Here is a 25,829-nt window from a genome sequence, read left to right on the forward strand (position 1 = left end):
AAAAAAAATTGAAAAAACTGAAGTTTTTGAAGCATGAATTCTACTAGCTCTCTCTCTCTCTTTTTTTTTTTTTTTTTCTGGTACCAGGAATCAAACTCACGACCTTGTGCTTGCCAGGCAGGCACTGTGCCACTGAGCTAAATCTCCAGCCCCTCTACTAGCTCTTCTTGATGCCAAAGGGACTAACAGAAGCATGAGCTCACTGAGTTTGAACATAACCCCAAAGTTGCATACTTTAAAAATGGAAAGTACTAAAATTGAGGCAAGGAGAAAAGTGAGTAATTTCCAAAAAATTGTAAGGCATGTGAGAAAGAGTGTATGTGATACCCGAAAAATATATCCAAGGTGGCTAAGTATAAGATTATAAAAGATGAGAGATAATATGGATTCCACAAGCTAGTGTCTATATACATTGGACAAAATATGGACAAATTGTGTATTCCCCATGGGTTAATTTTCTCATGCAGCACAAATACCCTGGTGCACACTTGTCTGTAAGATATAGAACGCCTTTCTGCAGACACCCTGTCTGCATTGATACATGTAGTATCCCATAAATCTCCAGGAGTGTCATTCAGATTATAGTGCCTCCTCGAGAATGTAATATACATTCTGGACAACCATAAGAGTTATTTAAGGTCCACTGAGAAATCAACCAACAGGACACAGTAAATTAGAAAGTACTTGCTACTTATATGTCTTATACTGTATGGTACCTTAGTTTGGAGAGTGAATAAAAGCTAGGAGATTAAAAACTGAAAAATGTCAGCCCTTAATTGCCCACACATTTTTCGTTACAAAAATAACAGTATTTCCTAGCACAATGCTGAACAAATAGATAAATCTTATTTTCAGGAGAAGGATATCAGAAGGCCCCCAAAAAGTAAATAAAGATTCAGAGGAGGTTAAATTATTTCACATCACTCAGTGATATTACCTAAATGAGATAGCTGAGAATGTAAATGCAGTGATCTTGTCAATCACACTTTGGAGCTTTACGGTAAATTTGAAAAATTTCCTCCCTTGATCATAAAACTTTCCCATGTATCCTCATTTTCTGATGGCTTCCACTCTTTTTGACATTTTTAGAGTTGCTCTCTCTGAACAATGAGATAATTATTTCCTGCATTTAATTAGTTTTTAGTTGGTAAAGTGTTCTAAAATCTACACTATTACTTCATCCTCTCATCTATTGTAATAGTATAATGTCTATTATACAAGCAAGAAAACTGAGGTCAGAAAGTCAAGAAATTAATGAGAGGCAGTGAGTGAGTGATGGTTAGAAGTCCAGGTCCCCGATTTCGGTTCTTAAGCTCTTGTCGTCATACCCCTCGGTCATATCGGGCCTGCACTAGGACAATATTCTGGACAGCAGGCCTAACTAACTACGTGAGATTCTCCTGTGCTCTTCACAAGTCTGGAAAGGAAGTAAGGTAAAAATGACATAAACTTTCCCTGAAGTAAGGTTTTAGTTTTAAAAGGCTGAATATACAGAATGGAACAAAACAAAACAAAACCTTTTCAATTGCCTGTTTCCTTTCCCTTCATGCCTTGAAACCTCTAGGGGTAAATAATTCCTACTTGACAGATCTCAAAGGATAAAGAAACAGTCAAAACACTGGAAAGAAACAGAAATTCTTCCAATGCCAGAGGCTAAGGGATGCCCCAGAATGCTCAGGTTTTAAAATGTTCTCACCCCATGATAAGCAGCTGGGAGGAAGGTCTAGGGGCGAAGGGCAAGTTTCAGGCACAAGCCCAAAAAAGACGTATAGAGAAAGACAGACAAGATTTCTGGAGGAAAAAATATACTCACTTCCTTGACATCTCATAGTGTTCTTTGTAATTATTAAAGAAGAACACTCCCTGCCATTTGCATTGAAAGGGATCAGGAGACGAAGGACAACTCATATTTTGAACTGGAATGTGTTGGCTCAACAATCCCATTTTACCTAAGTAACTGTAAACTAAAATAGTACCCAATTACAGGTGTTTCCTCGTTTCTAAAAGGCTGGGTCCCCAGTGTTTCTTCTTAGAATTTTCCCCTTTGAATTTTGTTCCTGTTTTCCCACAGAAACAGCATGAGATAAAATATAATTACGGACCTGTGTGCTACAGCAAGATGCATATGTAGCAGGCCACAGAACCTACCTGAAGTTTTAAAACTAGTGGCCTGAGTTTTAGGCCTTACAAGCAGAGATCACAAGGGAGAAAAGAATGACAAAGAGACAAAAAAATCTTACTGCTCATCACAATTCTCACCACACCCAAAATTATGCAAAAGCAAAATTGTTTCTGGTCTGACGCTCTCAGTGCTCTTAAGATTTTATTTATTTTTTGTTGTTTTTTTTTTTCCAGTACTGGGAATTGAACTCACAACCTTTCACTTGCCAGGTAGGCACTGTGCCACTGAGCTAAGTCCCCAGTCCCTGATTTTAAGATTTTATTTGTCCCTTAAAGCAGTAAGTTTCTCAGATATGTTTTATTATTCAAGAACAGGCCACACCCCCCATATATATATATCCCATGTATCCCATATATGTGGGATATGTATATATATATATATATATATATATATATATGTATATATATATATATATATCCCTCTGTAATTATGATTTAACTTTAATGCTTAGCTGTCTTTAGAAAATGTCAGGAAGAAAGCAATCTTATTGAATCAACTTATACTAATCTACAAGTGACAAGTCTTTTACATTCTCTTACATACATAACACATACGCTGTCAAACACACAAACACAAGTGCAGTACTTAGGCATTAGTTAGGCAACATTCTAGAAGGTAGGGCACACACACACAGAACAAGACAGAGTGAGAGATGGAGAGAGTAAGAGCGTGAGAGAATACAGTTTCTGCTCATTCGATGTAAGAGCTAAAGAATAATGACATTCAAAAAGCAGTAAACCCAAAAATCCAAAAAGTAACAAATCCTCTACAAAAAGTACAGTAAGGTAAAACCGGAGAACTGGTTGCCCACTTCACATTTGGTGGTTTGGACGGGCCCTATGGAAGGTATCATTTAAGATGAAATATAATTGAAGACAAGGAGCTAGGATTGTGTGAGGAAGAGGCAGAGCACTTTAGACAGCTAGTGCAACCCTGGCAAAGGAAAGAACTTGGTGTAGGAGAGGGCGGGAAGACGCTAGTGGGCGCAAAGAACAGTGGACAAGGAAGAGGCCAGAGAAAGGCCAAATCACGAAGGATGTAGGGGCCCAATTACAAAGGCCGAAGTGTCCTGAGTTTATCCTAGAGGCCACTGGAAGATTGCAAGCAATAATGAGGTCTGATTTACATTCTAAAATTATCTCCTCAGAAGCAGGGAGCCAGAACAGGGGTTACTGCCCTGTAGGTTGGACAGATCAGCTGTCTAACTAAATGGTGCTTGGGGAAGGCAGCTAAGTGGGTCTGAAAATTGTGGCTTAGTAGAAAGGGTTGCAGAACTTGAAGATGCATTGACTGGTGGGAGCAGAAAAAAAGGACCAGGGACTCTGAGTGGACGCTGATTCAGGTTTTCTGAGAAAGGCAAGATCTGGAAAGAACAGATTTGGTTGAAGGATAAGATTAACGGACAACAGAAATGAACAGTTCTGTTTTGGACATGGCAATTTTGAGCTGAAAATTACATATTCATCATGGACACAAGGAAAGGAGTTGGTATTGCTCAGGGAGAAAGGAGAGTGGACATACACATTTGGCAACTACTGACACACAGATGGAATTTAAGGAATGGAGATGATATCCAGAGAGTGATCATGGGCTGGAGATCAATCTCTGGCTCACATCAGAATGAGTGCCTCCCTGTGTGGAGATTATAACGACCCCTCGTTCCAGCTAGAATGAGGAAGAAGATCTGTCCCACCTGCAGACCATAACATTTTTCCTATAGATTTTGAATAATATGGCAAAGGATAATTTTAACCACATATCTAGATACTTAATCCTGTCTTGAGGAGGGAGTATGAGCACGGAAATTTTTCAAGGTCTATCTGGCCATCGTGGTCTAAAAATCTAAGAGTTTCACGTAGAAATTCTTCAGACGGTTCCTCAGACACTGCACAGATCTTCTACTTTAGGGAAAGTGCCAAGACATAAGCCTAGAGAAAAAGCTGTGCTCTAGGGCCAGTGCTGAATAATGACAAGCTGTAAGTAAAGAGAATTAGTGTTTTTAATTCCTCTCCCTGTAGCATCTCAGCTTTGCCATCCAGAAACAACAATATCATTTTATTTTAACATTTAGGAGTCAGGGGATGTAATAACCGAAGACTGTGAATCAGTAGGGTTGAAACTATGTTCATCTAGAATCTTCTTCAATTTGCCTAGCTTTGTTGGGGGCAATGACTGTTTATACAGATATGATTATCTGAGATCACCTGTGAATATACTGATTGGGGAGCATGCTGTACAATTATTATTGCAGCAAATTATAGAAGCTTTCCCCATAAGAGAGCAAAGAAATCTGTGTTCCTAAGGGAAGCATTTTTGGTAGTGTAGGCAAGCCATTTATGCAACTAATGATTCTGTTGTTTTCTCCCCAAACAGGCTTTCCTATCTAGTGCTGTCTCTGCCTGGATTCTCGGGCTACGTCTCTACCTGGTTTAAAGTAGCAAGGCAGGTGACTCCTCTAAACATGATGGGTTTGATGTAATTCACAGGCATGTGACAGATAAAAAGTTAACTCTATGCCTGCCAAACTTTTCCAAAGAGACAGAATAATATCTCTTATTAACACAAGAGATATATAAAGACATTTTGGAAAACTGACATAGAAAAAAATCCTTGGGTATATTGGTGATGAGGCACTGTTATCTAAAACCATATTCAAAAACAAAGATTTGATATAGGAGAAGCATTTCTTAGCCCTTTGAAAATAAGAGATGCATTTGGCAGAACGAGCTGCTGCCTTTTTATAAAGGCAAGGTGATTCTGGATAATTGTCATGCGAGAACTGATTTTGCCCTTTTCAGCCATAATTTGTACATATTTTCTTTAGGCCAGTTTGGCAACCTGCACCAGTATAGCAACTTGGACACTATGCAGCGACTGAAGCCTGAAGGAAAGTAACCCCTCACACTTGCCTGTGATAATTTCAAGTAGAAGTAACGGGCAGTGATGATCCTTAGTTTCTAAGCAAAATAACATAAGATAGAAATATTTTAAATTTTCCTCCTGCTAGGTTAATTTCTGTAACTGCTGGGGAAAAGAATTAAAGTGAGCAAATGTGGAACTGTGGGAACACAGCCAGCCTTGAGAAAGTCTGCTCTCCTCTGAGGATCAACTATCATGGAAACTGGGGAGCTCTGCTCACTATGGCAGCAGTAAGAGCACTCTCTAAATTGCCTACCACCCATTAACTTAGTTGGACTCCCAAACCATGTTCTGCCTCTTAATCAGGACCCCCAAGTGTCAAGCAATTGGATAAAAGCATATATGTGATTGCTCAGTATAAATCTGGATGCTTCAGTGTTCTCAAGCTAACTACTGTATTAATTTATATTGTTCATATCATTTTAAATTATTCAAGATAATCACTAATCATACAAGCTATTTTATTCAATCCTTTCTGTGTCTCAGATGCTTTACTAGCCAGAAAATTTTATATTCCAATTTTTTTGTCCAATCATACTACAACTCTGAATGTTAAATATGGTTATCCCTATCTTACAAATAAAGATTGAAGCTCAGAGAGGTTAATAGTGGCCACAGTCACTGAGATAATAAGTATCTGCATGAAGAACACCTCATGAACACCAGCGAAAAGAAATATATTCATGCACCTTATAACAATGTTTAGATCAATGACAGACCATCTATATAGTGGTGGTCCCACAGGATTATGTAGCTTGGAGATGTCATGGCCATTTTAGTTTGTGGAAGCGCATTCTCCTGTGCATATAATGATGAAATCACCCAATGGTGCATTTCTCAGAATGTATGAGCATCATTAAGTGATGCATGAACTTATATGACATAAACTGTATTTGCTTTCAAATTCAACCCAAAATCTAGAATTGTTAAGTACAGCAAGTTTTAGTATAAATCATGGATAGCATCTAGGTCAGTGGTGGCAAACCTACGGCACATGTGCCACAGTGGGCTGTTTGTTATTATTGAAAGCTCTAAAAGGTTCGCCATCACTGATCCATATCAGTACTGGTAAATGAGGGCAGTAGACAGAAGTGGGTATCATCATCAGGGCTGTTTTCAGTCCTTCCTTTTCTTTATCCAAGTCCTTGGCCTGCTGTATGGTAGAGAATGTGAATCTTTTTGCTCAAATTTAAGGCTGTATGTCTTAGGATGTCAGGATGCCAGCTAATTTGCAGAGCAGGTCTAAAATTTTAGCTACAATAAACTGTGATTCTACCAGAATCACTGGTGAGTTTAAAACACACACACACACACACACACACACACACACACACACACACACTTCTGATCTCTCTTTGTAAATCTCCTGTGGGCTGGTGATGAATCTCAGACATCTGTATTTCTCAAGACAAGCCCAAGTAATTCTGATGCCCACCAAAATTAGAAAATCATTGCTATTAATATTTCAAGGTGATGCCTTACTCAGAATTCTTAGTAAAGAGAATCCACTATAGTTGTAGCGTGGAAGAAAAATTCAGATTATAAGGAATGCCTGAAAAGATGTATGAAATGTACACTCCATCTGCTCACTTTTGTCACTATGTTTTCCTGTCCTGATCAATGTTGACTTCCTAGCTGCTCTCCTTAATATGTAGATCAAGAGAATATTTTATCACGGCTGCAGTAAATGTGTTTTTCAGTGCCCTCAATGAATACAGAGTTTCATGGATATTACCCAAACCTCAGTAAATGTATAAAAGGCAAATTTCACTCTTGAAAGTGATTCTGTGTTTTGCTTTATGTTTTTGAAAGTGCTCACTCTAAGCGGACGCTCATCAGAAAATGTGTTCATCAAACTGATCTGCTCTCTCCAAGCAGGCAGGCCAAGGAGACTCTACGAGTGTGTTCCTGTCAGCATAATGATGCTGACCAGTTTTATAACTGTGAGAAGTGCCATTTTTTTGACAATGCACTTGAGCAGTGACCATTACTTATACCTCCAGGCCCGTGCTGGTGAACCTTTTAGAGCGTTCAATGATAACAAACAGCCTGCAGTGGCATGCGTGACATAGGTTCACCACTACTGCTCTAGGCTCTGGCTTATTATTGCAGTGCTTATGATTGAAGGAAAGAAAGGGTCATGGGGAAATGAACCTCGCCTTCTGGAGGATTTCTACATGAATGCCTCCTGTACCTGGCACTGACGTTCCCAGTGCGACGAACACAACAGCAGTCACGGAGTCTTTTAGGCCAATGGTGCAGCCAAAGTGCGAAGCCAGGTCTCCAATGAAAGCTGTCAGTAGGCCAATCATGAGAATGGAGACGATGAAACATGCCCAGCCATTCCAGTACTCGGTAGGTGGGACGAAGGCAAACAGGACCTTCCAGAAGACAGTCAGAAAGTGCATCACATAATCGAAGCAGGAGGGCAACTTCTCCTCCCCACATTCATCGTCGTCATCATCTTCCCCTGGAGAGAGAGGAATGAGGCATGTTTCATTACAACCCATGCTACTACGGTCTTCCTCCCTCCCAATCTCCTTCCAGGGTCTCACTTCTGAGAGACAGGAGGCCATCAGAAGTGAGTGAAGTTAATCATAATGAATCCCTGATTAAGGTACGCAAATGGCAAAACACACCCCCACTCAGGTCTGCTAATGTGCAACCAATAAACTTTTCAATCATTGTGAAACCTCCAATGAGATTTGTCACTTCAGAGTAACGAAGATTTCTTCTCCAAAGTTGGAAAGCTAAAAAGGAAACCTGCTTGGCACACAGCTATCTGCGGTCAGAGTTCTGCCGCAATTCTTTTTTCCAGCTTGAGATCCAACTCTGGAGATTCGCGGTTACATAATCACATACAGAGCCATATTCAAACAAGGTCTTCAATCACGTTTATGGGCCTTGCGTATCCCTCCAATTTTATCCCCGTAGCCATTTCAAACTCAGACTTTGTCGTAGTTAAATAACGTATTTTTTCAAATGATATGCATGTTCTCCCACTTTTGTCCTGTAGAGTTAATGAGATCAGTACGTTTCTATCCTTTTATCTTTTTGTTCCTCAATTGTCTTTTAGAATTCACTCCTCTGAAACTCTCTCTGACCTCCCACCACCCCGACTGGGGCTAAGAATACCTCCTCAAAGCTCCCATAGATGCTGGTATGTGAAACTCTGAATCAGTGGTTCTCAAAGTGTTCTTCTAGAGCCAGCAGCAGTAGCCTGCTAGAAATATTAATTCCAAGCTTCACTGAATCAGAAAAGTCGGGGAGCATATGCCACAAGATATCTGGGCTTGAATAACCCCTCTTCATGATTCTGATGCACGCTCAGATTTGAGAACTGCTGCTTTATCTAAATTGTACCTATTTACTTTCTTCTCTCCTCCAGCTAAATGTGGGCCTGCCATTCAGTTTTATGTCCCTACTGTTTGATACCATCTCTGGCTCTTTTTAGGTGCCAAGTGCTTATTGAATGAAGGAATGCATGCCTGAATTTCTACTGATTTTTGTCTCACAATGTAATTACATAATATACACACATTGATCACAATTCTCCCCGTTAAGTCATACTACCACAAAGCTTGTTATGTAAAGAGACCAGGAAATTACTAATGATATTCTAAAATGCAGACTTCATATATAATGTGAAAATAATCCCCATTCACATGTTTAAAATTAGGACTTTGAATGTCAACTTTTTTTGGAGTGATAGCAAATGTATATTCATGTTTTGGGGTGGTTTTGAAAAAAACAAAAAACTTCTTGAAGACTTTGTTCACCAGCCGAAACTCCATCTCCCAGGATTTACTTTACTTTGTGCAACTGACAGCAGGTGGGGCTGTCAACTCTCCAATCTGTGACCCTAGATTGTCAGCATGGAGCAAATGTGTGTGCTCTTTGTGACACAGGCTATGGTGTGACCATCTGGTGCAAGGAAAGAAAAGTCTCAGAGCTTTGAGTAATATGTGCATCTCGCAAAAGATGCCAAGAGGAATGACTGGATCTGTCACTTCTCATCTTACAGGAAGAGAGAAGTGCCAGTGACCTGCTCTTCCATGACCACATGATTGGAATTATTTTGTAAGTTGACTTTGGGGACTTGTGTAAAAGAGCTTCACCTTTGTGACTTTGGGAAGTCTCCAATGAAGTTCTAGGAGAAAGTTCTAGTAGATTTGTAAAAATCACCTTTGGGGGCTACTACGGTAGAGAACTTAGGTGAGGTCGGCTCACCGAAATGTGTATGGGGGAAAAAGTACTGTTGATCATTTTGGCAGAATTTGAGTGTGTGGTTAGTATGTGTTTCCAGTCACCTCGCCTGAAAGCACAAGACTTGCTATGGGCTGCATTAATTCATGCGTTGAGGATCTATCTCGCAATGCTTTGCATCTTTGGGTGGATGATAGGGCCTTTAAAGAGGTAATGAAATTAAAATAAGGTCCCTGGGATGAGTCCTAATCTAATCTAATTGGTGTCCTTTTCAGAAGAGGAAACTGAGACACACTGACACCAGGAACATGTGTGCACAGAGGAATAACCAGGTAAGGATATAACAAAAACACAGACATTTGCAAGCCAGGGAGAGAGGGGCATCAGGGGGAACTAACCATCCACACCTTGACCTTGGATTTCCAGTGTGCAGCACTGTGAAGAAATATGTTTTTCTTTTTCTTTTTCTTCTGTTTTTTTTTTTTATGGTACTGGGAATCGAACTCATGACCTTGCACTTGCCAGGCAGGCACTGTGCCACTGAGCTAAATCCCCAGCCCCCAAGAAATACATTTTTCTATTTAAGCCACTCAATCTGTGGCATTTTACTATGGCAGCCCTAGCAAATTAATACAGCAGCCCTTTGAACACCTCCTAAGTCATCACATTGAAATTTAGTACATATGTACCAAAACATCACCCTGTACCCCATAAACATGTGCAATTACTATGCACCAAGTAAAAGTGAAATTAAAATTTTTTTAAAAATAGAAGTACAGTATTCAGTGTTTCTATCACCTCCTCATCTCATTTCCTTATGGGTTTCTTTGTTTTCTCCCTTCTTTACCTTTTCTTCCCACTTTTCTTTTATCCTATACTTTAGCTATAAGGATAATTTCTGTGAGAGCTGCAGCTTTGGGGCGTTTATTTGAAGGGGGGGCAGAAAAGAACCATGTTAATTTTTTCCCTGTTCCTTCTCTCCATTCTCCACTCTAAAAGACGGTGCATAAACCCAGGAAAGCTCAAAAAAGCACCGGAGTTTCTAATTATATTTATTTTGTGACAGATCCTTTTACACTTCTATATTTGTGACCATTTTATAATTTCTTGGTGTATCTGATTAAAATACTTTAAAAACACTGACTCTTAATCAATCATTTATAGAAACAGACTACTCTGCCTCTGACTGCAAAATTACTTAATTTTGGGTGACAGTCACATTCTGGAGATGAACAAGAAAACAAATAATCAAGCTTCTCAGAAGAAATGACACTTAGAAACCAAGACTAGACATTATGTTTGTTTTCAAGATGGAAATAATAACACCTTTCCCGTGAGGGAGGCACCGAGGAATAATCAGATCATCTCTGTGAAGTTCTGGGGGTGTTTCCAGGTAATGATTAGCATGGTAGTTATCATTATTTTCCTCCACTACCGATTGCTTCTATGTTTCTCCATCATTATATAATTGCTTAGTCAACACGCTGTCTTTTTTTATTTTAAAGAGAATAAAAAAAACAAAAATAACAGCTGAGTCTTAAGATTACATTCTAAGCTTTTAAAAAAAATTAATCTTACATTTTGAAATTAATTTCATGATCTGTTAATGCAGAAGGGGTGTGTGTGTCTGTGTGTACCGGGGGTGCTCCTTCTGCAGGCTTTAGGGTAGTATAAGGAATCTTAGATGTTTTAATGTTTCAGTCTGGGATGTGTTTTATAGCATTTGAAAGTAGAAGTGGCTTCCCATCCTTTTTGTTGGGAATGCCCCTGAACTTCATAAAATTTAATCTTTGACTGAGATGCCATTTAAATATTAAAAATGACCACTCACTGCCACGCATAATGTACAATTACTCTGTCTTGGAGGAAGGATAAAGAAATATTATAATTTTCCATCACCAACAGACTCTTCTTTAAAGACTGCTTTCTTGTAAACAGTGGTGAAACATTGAAAATATAAAACAAAAAGTAAAACAAATACAAACCAAATAAAATTTCCCAAACACTGAGAATATATGTCATGTGACAAGCAAAGTGACAACACCCTGCCATTTCTGCAGGCTTCCTAGCTCAGGGTTATGAGAAGCTACACAATGTTTTCAAGTCCTTCCTCTGTGTTAGCAAAGAAACAGACAGGTCGCTTTGAGAAGATCCCAAGTAAATCCTTCTTATTGTGGAATCCTTCTTTTCAGCTTTATGGATGCCACTAATGGAAAGAGAGAGAAGTGGTATTGGAATAATCCCTCCCATCGGCCTTCAAGTGGGTCTCCTGATACATTTTGAACTTCCTAAATATAACTAAAAATAAAATAAAATAAAATAAAAAGCCAAATCATTTAAAGTGCAGGTATTGGAAAGGGGTTCACTTTGTCTATTGACATCATAGTCCCTGCTCTGCAGGATGAGATAAAGGGCATCACAGGCGTAATGAAGCGTGAAAGGCAACCCCAGGAGAAATACCTGTTAGCACCTGCGGATGACATACCGGGTAAAGTAAACAGGTGTTTGCTAGCACCCCTCCTAGACGCACAGGGTTTGACCTCAGGGAGAGCTTTGCGGACCAGAAAAGGAAGCAGCCAGGGTGTACTAAACACTTGGGTCAGAAGCCCTAAAAGTCAATTTCTAGTTCATGTAGCTTGTTTCAGAGCAAGACATTTAAACTTCCTGAGCCTCCATTCCACATCTGTTCAATGAGTTTCCTAACTCGCACGTCACAGAGCTGTTTCAAGGGCCAGAGCAGAAAATGTCCAAGTCCTTTGTAAAACCATAAATCCATTTACACAGAGATGTGTCATAATCTATTATTGTTCTTTGTTGGAAGGGAGGCAGTAAATCAATATGATCCAAGTACCTTGATTTCACTGGATCTATATTCTGCTTGAGTGAGCTATTATCACTGCAGTTTCCCTTTAATTTTAAGAAAAGAAAAGAAGGAAGGAATAGAGGGAGGGAACGTCATGGGCTATGTACTAAGTGGCAGGCATTGAGAGTTCTTTTAAATACCCGATCCTAAGGCAGGCATTATTAATCTCACCATCCATACAAAGAACCTGAAGTCGGGAGAATTTAAGTGACTGTGTAGCATAATCACTCAGTTGGTAAGTGGCTGAGATAGGATTTGATCTAATAGGCCAAGGCAATATTCTTCTACACATGAGGCAAAATGAATGATTTAGTATTTATCACATAGTCATTCAGTTCTTCTAATGCCTCATTCTGTACAGATGCAATACTGCCTTTTCCTAGAAAAATGAGACGACCGATGCACCATCAGCAATAATTGTATTCGAATATTTGGAGACATATTTATTATTAACTTTGGCAGAGTCAGCTGTACACTCTTTCTCCAGTCCTCGGGGACTAACTGAACTGGCCAACAAGAAAATCAAAGTACAAGAGGGCATCATGGTTGTAACCTTTGTAGAATCTTTACTTTGGAGAGTGACAAGTCCTTATTCCCACTTCCAGCTGCCAAAGCTCAACCATAAAGTCCAAATAAAACACCTGACTTACATTCAACTGTCTACTCCAGAATTTGAAAAACTGGTTTAAATAATTACACATTTTTAATGTAAAGCAGCTTGGGAAACATAAAGCTCAATATTCAATAGATTCTCCTTTATCATGATCCCCCCTTTTTGCAGTCTAATTACAGCAATTACACTTCAAGTTCTACTCTCCCACTGGTGGTTAAGCTAAATTGCTGTGTCTGGGTGGGTCATGGAGGCATGAGTTTGGGTGTTATGCATGGTCTTTAGTCTTGGTCCTCTACTCTGCTTCCCAGCCACCAGGACCCAGTAGCTGTCCTTGGCCACGCCCCTCCACCAAGATGTTCTTGCTTAGAGCAGCTGACTATGGATGGGATCCCCTGAAACCACTAGCCAAATTAAGCCTCTCTTTCTTCTTGGGAGTGTTGTGTATGGTGTCTCGGCAACAAGAGCTGATTAACATACCCCTATTATTTTCATTTCTTTTTATTTTCAAAGGTTCTGACAGAAAGATAAAATGTAAAAGATAAAAGAAACTAGCAATCAGTCAATTCACCTCTTCTTACTTTAAGAGAAAAAATTGAGATCTCTGATTCACTTGAGGAATTTCTGTTCCACTGCTTTCTTGTATCTGAGTACATGCATGTGTGCATATGTTTAATATTTAAGGTTTGGGTTGAATCAAGTTGCCTTTATGATATTTCTCATGCAATGACCTAAAACATCTTCTTTTCTCCTTTTATGTGTTCATAAGTCACTTTTAGTGAGAAAAACAGTTACCACCTCTTTTTATCCCTCGTGGTTTCTATGTGGCACTAAATTAAGCTAACCAAAGATTCATTCCCAGTGAGTTTATCTCTTCTTCCGAGTCTTGGAGACCTGTGATAAATATTTCCCTATAACTTGATCATTGGAACGAAGGACTCACATATTCTCTGGGGCAAAGTTTCTTCTAGGTATACAAAGAAAGACACTTCCTTATCAGGGATATCTCAAAACATAATATGCTCAAATTGCTCTGTCCCTGAGTTGCCAAAACACAGGAAAAATGTGCAGGCATTTGTTTCTGTTAACTGAAATGTGAATTTTGTAAAATTCCTGAAATTAAAACTTTAGGAGAATTTCAGAGCTCTCCAAGTTCAGTTCCCTGTGTTATGATTTAAATGTGAAGTGTTTCCCAAAGACTAGTGCATGGATGGCTTGAAAGCTCAATGCAGCCATTTTCCAAGGTGGGGCCCAGAAAGGTGACTGGATCATGAGTGAGGAGACCAGTGTAAGTTCACGAGCTGAGTGGACTACTGCAAGGTGGGGCCTCGGTGTAGGAAGTAGATCACTGGGGGCTTGCCTGAGAATGGTATATCCTGCCCCTGACCCCTTCCTCACTCTCTCGCTCTTTCCTTCCTAGACACCAAGAGGTTAGCAGCTTCCCTCTGCCATGCCCTTCTGCCTTGACGTTTCTGCTTCACACTCAGCTGACCATGGACCGAAACCTCTGAAACTATGAACCAAATTAAACCTTCCTCCTTTACATGGTGTATGTCATGATTTTGTCCCGGCAATAGAAAGCTGACCAATACCTCTGTTTAATAGAAACTCCTCTAAAATTGCTGCCAAATGGTTGCTTGTGTCATACCTGAGAGTCTCAGCTGCTGGAGAGCTCATGGTCTCATAGTCTGTGTGTTAAAGTTTGTATCTAAAACGTCCCATAAAAGTCTGATGTCTTGAAGCTGATTGGATCAAAGCAGTGCAAAACTCATCAGATCAGTCCACTGAAGAGATCACAGCTGACTTGCTGTTAGGACATGGGTCTGGCTGGAGATGGGTCACTGGGGTGTGACCTGGAAGGATGTATTCTTGTCCCCCACTCCTGCCATCTCTCTCTATTTCCTGCCATGCACTGAACAGCTTTCTTCTTCCATTCCCTTCCACCCTGCTGTTTCTGTCTTAGCCAGTCGACCACAGATTGAAATCGTGAGCCGAGATAAAACTCTCCTTTAAGTTGCTCATGTCAGGCATCGTGGCCCTTAGCGAGAAAGTGGCTAAGACACCAGTTTCAGCAGTCCTGGCTGTCAGCTCAACCTGCTGTGGTCCACTCATTTGTAGACCCTATTCCCTAGGGCCTAGGCCATGCATAGTGAATGCAACCCTGTCCTGCATGGCATCCCTACCGGCATGTGAGACTAGCTACTTTCAACTTTCACTTTCGGTCTACACTCAAGCATCCTCTAGGTGAGCCACATTCTTGTTTTTTAAAACATGATGCTTGCACTTGAATATAAACTTCAAGAGGCACTTAACTCAGCTGCAATAGGAGACATCGCTTTCAGTAATGTACACACTGAGGTGCCCATAGCACATTATTATTACACACCGAGCTTACTTATAACTTACATAAAAATGTCTCACTGTTTCAAAGCAGTGCTAGGCTATGACTTCCAATTCATGCATTACTATGATGGACTTTGGGGGGACACAAATGCATACTCTTTCTCATCTATATGATACTTTTTAAGAAAAATACTTTTCTTTTTAGTCCATGTAAAATTTCACCATTACAAAAATCCTCTATTTTGATGTCACACCAACTTTTTCTAAAATCTTGCCTTTTGCTCTTCTTCAAAATGTATTTGAAAGGTCCTTTGGCAGGGACAGTTGTCTCTGGGGAGGGTGTGAGCCTTGCTGTTAGCCCCATGGAGGCTAACGCTTGAGCAAAAGCATTATGTTTTATTGAGAGGTCTTTTTTTCCCTAGCTAATGAGGACTAGCATTAGTGTGGGGACCCTGCATCTACAATCTACTGCTCTTCACCCTTGCATGTATAATCCTATCTGGTTTATTCTTAGAAACTCCATTTCTCACCTCCTAGGAATCCCACTAATTACCAGTTTTCATTTTACTTCTGTTACAAATGCATTAGGTATTAGTATTGCTGTCATGAAATTTGAGTTCCAGGTATAGACTGTAGCTTGGAATTCTGCTCAGCTGTGGGCCATCCTGCTTCAGGGAACAAGTGCTAGCTTCTAGGACTTAGAGGCAAGTGATATGAGACAATACTGGAAATGGACCCAAGAAGGCACCTCGTTCTTAGTGTCTTTCTCTGAACCCTGTCTGGGAAAAATGAACCTCGAGGTGGAACTCTCCATGGAAAGCAGAATGTTTACCAGCTTAGGCCATTAAAGGGCTTGTTAGGACAGTTAACACAGCCCTAATGTGACAGAAATATTTCTCAGCCAATGTAGCCACTGTCAAAATGAAAAATGGATTCACTAATGAGTTCCAACTTAACGCAAGTCTGATTATTAGCAAAATGGATCTGCTTAAAGCTGAAAATTGACTACTTTTGTATCTCTTTTTAAAAGAATTCTTCAGTGTGAAGCATTCCTAAACGATTATAGCTTGACATAATTACTCATGTGTGTTTTTGCCTCAAGTTTGGCTTTTTCACAATAACTCTATGTCAGGGTAGAAATCTTGACATTTGGAGTTCTGTGATCCTTTATTAATTGTAGGACTGACAAAAATCCAGGCTTTTGCAGTAGAGGAACATATCTCCTGCAGACTTGAGCACCTAAGAAATAAACCCTTGACCAGAAGAACTAATATGTAGCAAATATAGATGCATCCTGCTGGTTTGGATGGTTTAGTTACAGTGGGTAGTTGTGAGTACGCTGGGCTCTAAGCCTGGCCTGAGGTTACAATAACACTTTGTAAATATCAGCAGCTGTGTCTAAATTAGCCTCCTGCAGTGGGAGATGCTGAGCTTTGAAGGAGTTATCTGGGCAGCCATAACCCTGTAATTTTCAACAAACACATCAATGTTATATCCTAGGAAAATGTTAAAATCCATCTGAAGAGTAGATATGTACCCAATGCAGAGGAGCATAAAGACTGCTTGGTCTCTTTTAAGACGCTGCTACAATTAAGCTATGAATTCCAGTTCCCTTACTGAGCACTTCCATGCCTATGGATAAATGTATAGGACCCATTTAATCTTCACGTTCCTGGGAACCTGGTGATGGAGATATTATTTCCTCCACTGTAGACAAGAATCCAATGCTCAGAGAACTTAAGAGGCTCGGTTAGGAGTTTTAAACCTCTTTCCGCACCTTACTACCATGACTTGGTCCACTGTTATCATACAGAAAACCTTTTACACTTTGTACAGAAAAAACTCATCAGATAGAATCTAAGCTCATTTGGCACTGTTTTATGAAAAGCATAACTGAGAAATACCTATGCTTCTTAAATTAACCATCCGTATAAGATATTTTATAAAATATTGAATTGTTCATTATTCCTCCAAGTTTAATTGTTCTTAAATCTTATGGCAAATCTTCTACTAGTAGTTTGTGTCAGCCCTGTTGGGGAGTGGGATTATTCTTATTTTGGTGACAAACATCCTTCTGTCTGGGTAGCAAGCAGGAAGGATTTCACCCTTCTCCTGCGCCTTGTTTTCCGGAGTTCAGGATCCGCTGAGGGGACTTTGGGCACTTGGAGCTCAGGGAGTTAATTTGTGGGCAAAGTGGTGACACGAGATGTGCATCTAAGATTCTGATCGTGGTCTTGGTCTGCACAATAGAAAGTGATTGCAATTGCTCAGAGCACTCCCATCTGCTGGCTCCTATTTCTTTCTCTGCTGTGATTTTCAATGAAATCGCCATAAACACAGACTTCCAACAACAATAAAGGAGGCTCACGTGGTTTATTGATTTCTGTGCACCTCACAGATTCTCTCTGGGCCTCAATTTCTTCTTCTGCAAAATGGGTATAGCTACAACTTTCTTTTTTGTGCTACTGAAAAGATAAATGAGATTATAAAGAAAAGTGATATGTTACATATGAAACATATATGGTGGTGGTGGGTATGAGCTAATCAGTAAAATTCAGATAGAGCCCCTGCTTTCCTTTGGTGTTCACAAGCACTTTCTTCAGAGCAGAGGCTGACTAATATGTGTGTTAATGATGTTATCTGTCTACTGGGGCTTTTTAGTCTCTCATTAATAATAAGCCAGCATCATGCCATTGTGATGCTTTTCTTTTATATAAGCCATCTGAAAAATATCTCTATCCTTCCCCCATCCATAGCTCTGTGGCCTGTTTCCTTATTTGGTCAAGGCATGGTGCAAACTCTATTGTTTATGGGTCTGCACTCTAAAAATATTTCAAGTCACTGTGCAAGCCCAGGGTGAGCCTCTAACCTGGAACGGCTTGGTTGAAGGAGTGAATCTGTTAGTATCACTCACTTCCTCAGTAACTATTCATTCATGTTGTGTGTGACTGGCGTAAGTCTTGCCATTGAAAATGTAGACAGATAAAATTCTGGGTCTCATGGAATTTCTATCCTGGCAAGGTAAATAGCAAGTCAAGCAAAAAAACACACATGCTGATTTCAGATATTGATATGGACCAGGAAGACGATGAGATCAGGTGATACAATAAAGAGTGACCAGGGGCAGTGCAAAGCCCCTCTGTAGAGGTGACCTGTGAGCTTAGACCGTAGTGAGGAGAAGCAGCCAGACACAGTAGGAAAGCATTCCCCACTGAGGAAACAGCTGTGCATGAGCAAAAAGAGTAGAAGTCAGTCTGTGCTTGCGGACATCAAACCCCGGGACACACAGGTGTGGCAGGATGGAAAGACTGACCTTGGAATCAGAACTCCAGGTCAGGGTGCGCATCTGAATTTCTGTTTCCCTATTTCATACATGGGTTTGGGAATATATACTGCACAGGGCTGCTTTGAGGTTGTGTGAACATGAAACATCTACCTATGGTGATGCCTTCCGCTCTTCAAATGCTGCTAAGTTGCTGGTCACTGAAAGCATCAGGCTTTGCTCTGCATAATCCTAAGGTACCCTAGCACTAAGAAGCCCACAGGTCCTTAGGTAACATCAGGAGGCGGACACAGAGTGTTTGGGGGTTAAGGCACTAGTTCTACAACTGTAAAAGAAAAGTGCTCCCAAGCAAGAGCCTCGTGCCCTAAAACAGGCCCTGTGTGACCTTGGAGGAGCTTTTTCCATTGCTGTTTGGTTCTAGGGTTTTATTTATTTAGAAGAGAGAGAAGAAGATGGAGAGAAGGAGAAAGGAAGCGAGGGAGGGAGAAGAAGAGGGAGAGGGAGATCTATTCAACAAGCTCCTTCCTAGCCCTGAGCTGGGATTCTGATCATTGATGCTTCGGAAGGACATAAGACGCAACACCTGGCCAGAAATGACCAGACAAAGGGAAGCGGAGGAGGTGCTAGGGAGAGGTGCAGTGTGTGTCACAGTTGATTCAGGAAAGTGGTTTTGCTCGGCAGGAGTTGGAACGACAAGGTCTTTATCAAGCAAGCAGGCTGTGAACAGCAAGAACTAATTCTGCACGTTACTCTTATGTGGCTCCTCTTTGCCTATGGTACATGTGTGCTGGGGGGTTGAGGGTCTTTGCTTATTCATCTTTCCATTTCGAATGAAGTTGAAATGTCTCCTGCACCTAAAACAGCGCACAAAGGCTCCTGCCTGGGGATGAGAAGTCCCCCACTCTGGAGCACTGGTTGGTAAGCAACGACTAAAACCGTAATTGCGTAGCAGTAGCTATGCCAACAAAAGAGATACTAGATCCAGGGATGGTGCATTGTTTGCAGAGCTGAACTGCTGCCTCTTCAGACAAAAGCTGCATTAGAGACTTGACTTCAGGCTTACAAATAAGAGCGCTGAATCATTCCGGAGCCCTTCAGCAGAGTTTTCCTCCAGCTTTTTGTAATGAGCAATTTAAGTGCCAACAAGCCAATATTATTTTCAGAAATATCAACTAAAACATATCCAAGGGCCAGAAAATAATTGCTTTTCCTCCTGCCTTCTTGTATGTCCTCCCTACCCTGTGTGGCTGGCTTTCCTCATTCCGAATCTGGAAGGTGAAACTACCTGATTCAACATTTTGTACTGCTACCCCTGACATTTTAAAATTGATAGATATCCTCCATTTGCTCTGTCTACCTTCTAATCTGGCCCTAAAATACCTCTTTAAGTGGTTTCCTCTCTGGAACTTGTTTTCTTTTCTCATACTCATGCTCTGTGCTTTCCTTCTTTTGTCAGTTAAAATCATAATCATGAACTAAGTAACAGTAAAATGGCACCAAGAGCACTGATAGAAAATAGCATTTCAGGTATGGAGCCGCATGTTCAATTTGCACATACAAATGAATGTGTTTTATTTATAAATGTATACATATGCATGTCTGCATGTCACACATATGGCTTTTTAAACTGAGTATTACGTATGTCTCAAACTCCTTGAAACACTGTATATGTGACAATATGTATGCATTTATACAGATTATTTTTGGTATGGTGCAGTAAAAACAGACAAATTAGGTGTTTTTAATCAGTTAGCATGCAGTACTCATAAATGAGCTTTTGCCAAGTGGGTGAAACTGTACAATTTATCTAACACTTACTTTAATGCACATATTCCTTCTTGGCTCAAGTTAAAACCCTACAGTTAAAACAGCAGCGTGGGGAAAGTTGACATTTCATTGCTGGAAATGAAATGTCCTTTAGGGGGTCCTATAGGACTTTTGTGTCCTTCCTTCAGTATTCATGTGTCCCAAAGACAACTCATAAGGCCATCTATTCTAATCCTCTCAATTCCCAGGGAAGGTTAGGACTTTTCTGAAGCCACACAACTACTTGGTGGCTCTTTGACCACCTGAATTCGAGTCTCCAGAGAAGCCAAGATTCCAATAATAATTTACAGAATTAATTACTTCTATGCATGCTGTATTACGAAGTGCGTGAGTATCTCAGCTGTGCATTAAAAGAAAGAATGAAAGCTACGTTGGAGGAAAGCAGTGCCATTCACACTTCCGGTCAGCGTTTCCGGTAATTGCTGCTCTGTCCTTAGTACTATTTGTTCAGAGGTGCCAGTGACTAAGCATAAAGAGGGGCTGGGGATTTAGCTCAGCGGCAAAAGCGCCTGCCTGGCAAGCGCAAGGTCGTGAGTTCGGTTCCTGGTACTGGAGAAAAACCGAAAAACCAAAAAAACAAACAAACAGACTAAGCATAAAGAAAGCTAGCTGGGGGGCTGGGGGTTTAGCTCAGCAGCAAAAGCGCCTGCCTGGCAAACGTGAGGTCGTGAGTTCGACTCCTGGTACCGGAAGAAAAACAAAAAGAAAAACAAACAAAAAAAAAGAAAGAAACCTGCCTGGACAACTAATCTTGGAAAGATCAAGAGGTTGGAGAAATAGGTGGGTGCTGATTTTGCCTTTAGTTCAGAAGACCTGCTAAGCTTTCTAGGAGCAGATGTAAGTACAATTCTAAAGTCACAAAAATGCTTTGGAAGTCAGGATTCCTCATGATGGAATTAAATGAGTAATTTCTAGAAAACTCAGTGACTGACCTTGCTCAATTTTGAGGATTGACTATTCTTTTGGGTCCTTCTATATCTTTGTACCAGCCTTGCACACTAATTTCCAAAGTCTTATTCTCACCCTGTGTATCCAAGACTAAAAGATTCATTGTCAGGTGCCTTTTCTCCCATAGCAGTGATGGTGAACCTTTCAGGCACGAGTTTCCAAATGGCAACCCCAAACCCACTTATTTATTGCAAAGTGCCAACACTGCCAGTTTTTTTAAAAAAGCCTTTGTCTTAAGGCTTTGTCTTAAGAGAAAAGCAAAATGCATGCCACAGTTTCGCCACCACTGTCCTACAGCAATTCATTTGACATGTACCCATTTATGACCTGAAGTTACCTGGGATGGAGCTGAAACCTTATTTGCTCTAGATTGCCAAAGATGAGTTTTATATTTCAGCTGCCCGTTGGCTAGTTATGCGACCCTCAACAAATGCTGTAACCACTTTGGGGCTCAGCGCTCTCAGCTGTAAACCTCAGGCCATAGCTGTGAAGAACAGAAGACATGTACACAGAGCCCTGGCCTGTGGCAGACGGTCAACAAATGGTGATATGATTTAAGCAAAAACTGAGCCATGGTTTCATACACAAGTCTTTGATGAGGTTTTAGAAGGCAGTTGTACCTTTTGCTGTGCAGAGCTTTTTAACTTGATATGAACCCATTTGTTAATTTCTGGTACTATGTACTGCAAACGTGCCAGTAAAAATTTTAAAAAAGAAATAAAATCACATTTAAGAAAAGCAGTTGGACCTACTTTTTCTCATGGAACCAGTCATTTTTCATGAACTTTTATGAGCTTCTGATTAAGACAAAGGACAATTAAAATTTTCATAGCCAAAGAAGAGACAGTAAAATGATAACTTCCAATTTCTGTTATGCTTCTCCTTTTCTGAGTGTCTGTAGTTACTCTGACCTGAGGCAAGGTCAAAGCTGGTCTTGCAGGATGTTCTTAACCTCTCAAGGGGGATTTTTGGGTGACCCAGGATTAACACATTAAGAATGAGAATATCCTCACAGTGATGATCTTTAAGGTCAGCGGAGATGCCACAACAATCCATGCTTAGACCAGGCTGCAAGACAACTTTTGAAATTTATTTGGGGTTGCATTTTTATTATTTCTTACTTTTGCAGTAGATCTCTCTTCAGGCTGACAATTATGTAAGTGAATTACTGTCTAGTGTTATCACTGAATTGGTCATTTTTTTAATATAAAGATTAATTTTAATTGCAAATACTCCCTAATGACATGACACACTTGAACAAAGGACTGATTCCAAGAACATCCCCCAAACAGAACCAGGCTCCTTGCTGGTTTTGTGGGTTCGGGAGACCAGGCCTTTCATTTATTTATTTAGCTGAAGCTGGGTCACTGTAATTCACTGTGACATACAGTGAACGTAGGAAGTCAGCTACTTGTCCTACCTGGCCTCATGCTAAACGACTCCCCTGGGACTGCAGAAGCGTTCACTGGCTTTTCTGAGTTCCAGTTATGGAACAGGAAGAGAATTAGGCACTTTTTCATTATCCTCATCGCCATCACCATCACCATCACCATCATCATCATCATCATTTTACTTAGTCTTTTTTGAGGCTCACCTTTGACTATTTCCTCTATGGGTTAATTCTAGGAGAACAGATATGGACAATATGTTGTTATTTTCAGAACATCTAAATTAAGCAAGCCGTGTAAGTGGGCCATTGCCCAAACGGTACATACACTAACATATATTATTAGGGATAATACAGGTTTATAACAGTCATTGGAAGAACTTCCAAATTTCAGTATTGAGTAGTATCTATATTGAAATGTACAAATCCAAATATGTACTTGTCTGTAGTTACCCTGACCTGAGGCAAATAATATCAAATTTATTGAAATTTGACTGAAATAATATCAAATTTCAATATTGAGTAGTCTTGTCCAGTCCAATGATGGTAAAACTAACATTCAGAAAAAATTAGAGACATGATCTATTACAAAAACAATTTTTATTTTGGGGGGAGGAGATCAGATTTTTCTTTTATTGTCTAAGATACACAAAATCTATGTCAAATGAGAAGAGATTTCAGGAAAATCTCTGTAGCTGGGTTTTAAAAATTATCAGGTAAAAGAAGCGGTAATATTGACTTCCTTTAAACGATATCACAAATTACAAAGGAGCAGAAGCTCATATACACGGTTAGGAAAACAAACATTTCCCTTTGTTCTTCAGAGAATTAACTAGCATCCTTCCTAAAGAACTATAAACTAAGCTGTAAGAAAACAAATATTAAGAGAAAAAAATCTTTTATATGTTGAGCTATAACTTAAATATTCAAACAAAAGCATGACATGTGGTGTAGACACATGTCTCTGTGCACATGTGTATGTGTGTCTCAAGACACCGATGCAAGTACATATTCGTATTTGTATGTGGTCCTCCATGTGTCCATGGGGATTTGCACCTATGCGTGTAGGTCTAGGTGTACCTGGGAGTCTGTGTTCTCAGGCCCTAAATACAGCAAGCAAGTGCACACTTCAGAACCCTGGGCTGACCTGTGCCCTCGAACTGCCCCCAGACAGTTTTGCTTCTTGAGCAAGATATATTTTTTTCTGAGCCTCAGCATGAACCCTTAGCTATAAAACGGCATGTGCAATACCAAATAACAAAAAGGTCAAGCAGTGTGAATTTAGCTACAGTACTTAATTATTAAGTTAAATTAACTGCATTTACACAAATTTAGTTGCATTTTATTGTAGAATCTTCAGTGTACATGATTGGCCTTGTAAACAACCAATTTAGGTACCCAAACATAGAACTGGTCCTTGTGAAACATACACTGTTTTAATTATTATAGTAACCCCAACAGCAAGACCTATTTATTTCTACTCTACAAATGAGGAAAGAGATTTGTGAGGTCAAGTAATCCATTCAGAAGTTTGTGGAGTTTGGATCTGTCTACAACTGCAGGAGCTTTTGAAGTGCTAGGACAGAAACCCCATTTGTCTACAAGCCAGCCTTACCATCACACACTCTTTAGCTTCACCTCTGTCCAAGCCAACAATATGGTGGTTGTGGAACTGGCACTGGAATCTTGGCTTTCTTCACCCAGGTAATGTTTGCCCTCTGCTCTGACACAACTATTTTACCTTGTATCCCAGCTAGCACATTATTCCTTGAGGACAGTCCACCTTTTCTGCCCTGGGGAACATACTAAGAAGAAGAAAGAACTGTGGAAAACTCAAGCTAGACAGGCAGCAAGAGCCAGCTTTATCAAGAAATGCATGTGCTCACATATCATAAAAGCAGCTGGTGGTACTAGGCTTGCTTTGCAAGTCTTTGACAGCCATTTAACTGCTACACACCACTGCCCCAGCTGTTGAACTGGGAAGCAACAGAAAGAGAATCTCTGGGAGATGACTATTTAGTCTTTTCTTAAGCTCTGAAGTCTCACGAGTCCCTTAACTCTTTAAATATTGAACTATAAAACTTGGTTCACAGAAACATTATGGTCTTCAGAGGTCCAGATACTGAGCTATGAAACTGATGAAAAGCAGGGGGTAAAATCGCTAGAGGGTTGCCTTAAAACTAGTTTGAATATATTTAATAAGAAAGAAAAGCAAAATCTCATTTATAAAATCATTATTTTTGTTTAGCAAGATATATAGATTCAATTTTGTTTAGAAAATTGCTTAGAAAAAACTCTCAGTAGAGCCTTTCGAAAACAATTTAGTATTTTTAATAAGGCAAATCTTTCTGATTCTCAACTATTTAGCCATAAAAATCTTAAAATCTAATGAAAGTCTGTCTTCAATAAGTGTGCTTTACAAATTTTATTGTATGTTTAACAATCTAAGAATATTAACACTCTTAAGACACTTAAATTTAATCATAATCACAAGCATTGGGCTTTTTAAAAACTGCCTTTTATGTAGTCTACTGTAATTTAGTTGCTATAAACTATGTGTTTGTTTTTCTGACATTTTGTGTCTCAAAATTGTAAATAAGGTCATTTTACCCAGCAACCTGCAAATTTCTAAACACTAGGTCTCTTTTTTTTTTTTTTTTTTTCTGGTACCAGGAATCAAACTCATGACCTTGCACTTGCCAGGCAGGCGCTGTGCCGCTGAGCTAAATCCCCAGCCCCAACACTAGGTCTTATAACTACATAGTCATTTAGAAACATAAAACACAATATCTTGTATAATAAACAAGCATGTTTGATAGGTTTAGCATTTCATTCATTAATCATCCTTTGAATGACTGGGCAAGAGTGAGCCCCATTGTTGAATGAGGACACTATGTCACCAGGAAGGATCACAAGGCCAGCCTCTGCCAATAAGACAGAGGTGGGGTGCGACTGTCCTAGTGTTTGCAACCAAAGTGCATCTTTCAGGGAAGGACTAACATCTGTATAATTGTTTCTCTAGACTAACATTCTAATCAGACTCAAATGCATCACTCTGGCTTTGTGGGGGGCATAACCTCAGAGTTTAAAGCTGCCCTTTTCCGTTGCCAAAGTATGGCCATCAGATGTTTGGCGTGGTCCTGGGGAGTTACAAAACTGTGTGAATGAACCTACTACCCAGAACCATTCCCTGAGAAAAGCAAATTATGTTTGTTTTTTAAAAGGTGTGTACGGCTATTATCATCTTGGCCACCTAAATTA

At 40.0% G+C, this 25,829-nt stretch overlaps 1 protein-coding gene across 9 annotated transcripts in view; it reads right to left on the bottom strand.

Moving 5' to 3' along the window:
* The window catches only part of Slc8a1 (solute carrier family 8 (sodium/calcium exchanger), member 1), a 384,678-nt gene that overhangs the window by 24,577 nt on the left and 334,272 nt on the right, over positions 1-25,829 (bottom strand). For all 9 annotated transcript variants that reach the window (XM_013517579.1, XM_005390912.2, XM_005390910.2 and 6 more), the window contains one exon: positions 7,296-7,571. In XM_013517579.1, coding sequence (XP_013373033.1) covers positions 7,296-7,571 — 276 coding nt within the window. The remainder of the gene's footprint in view (positions 1-7,295; positions 7,572-25,829) is intronic.

Source organism: Chinchilla lanigera, unplaced genomic scaffold (genome assembly GCF_000276665.1).
Source record: "Chinchilla lanigera isolate Chin_1 unplaced genomic scaffold, ChiLan1.0 scaffold00040, whole genome shotgun sequence".
NCBI classification, from domain to species: domain Eukaryota; kingdom Metazoa; phylum Chordata; class Mammalia; order Rodentia; family Chinchillidae; genus Chinchilla; species Chinchilla lanigera.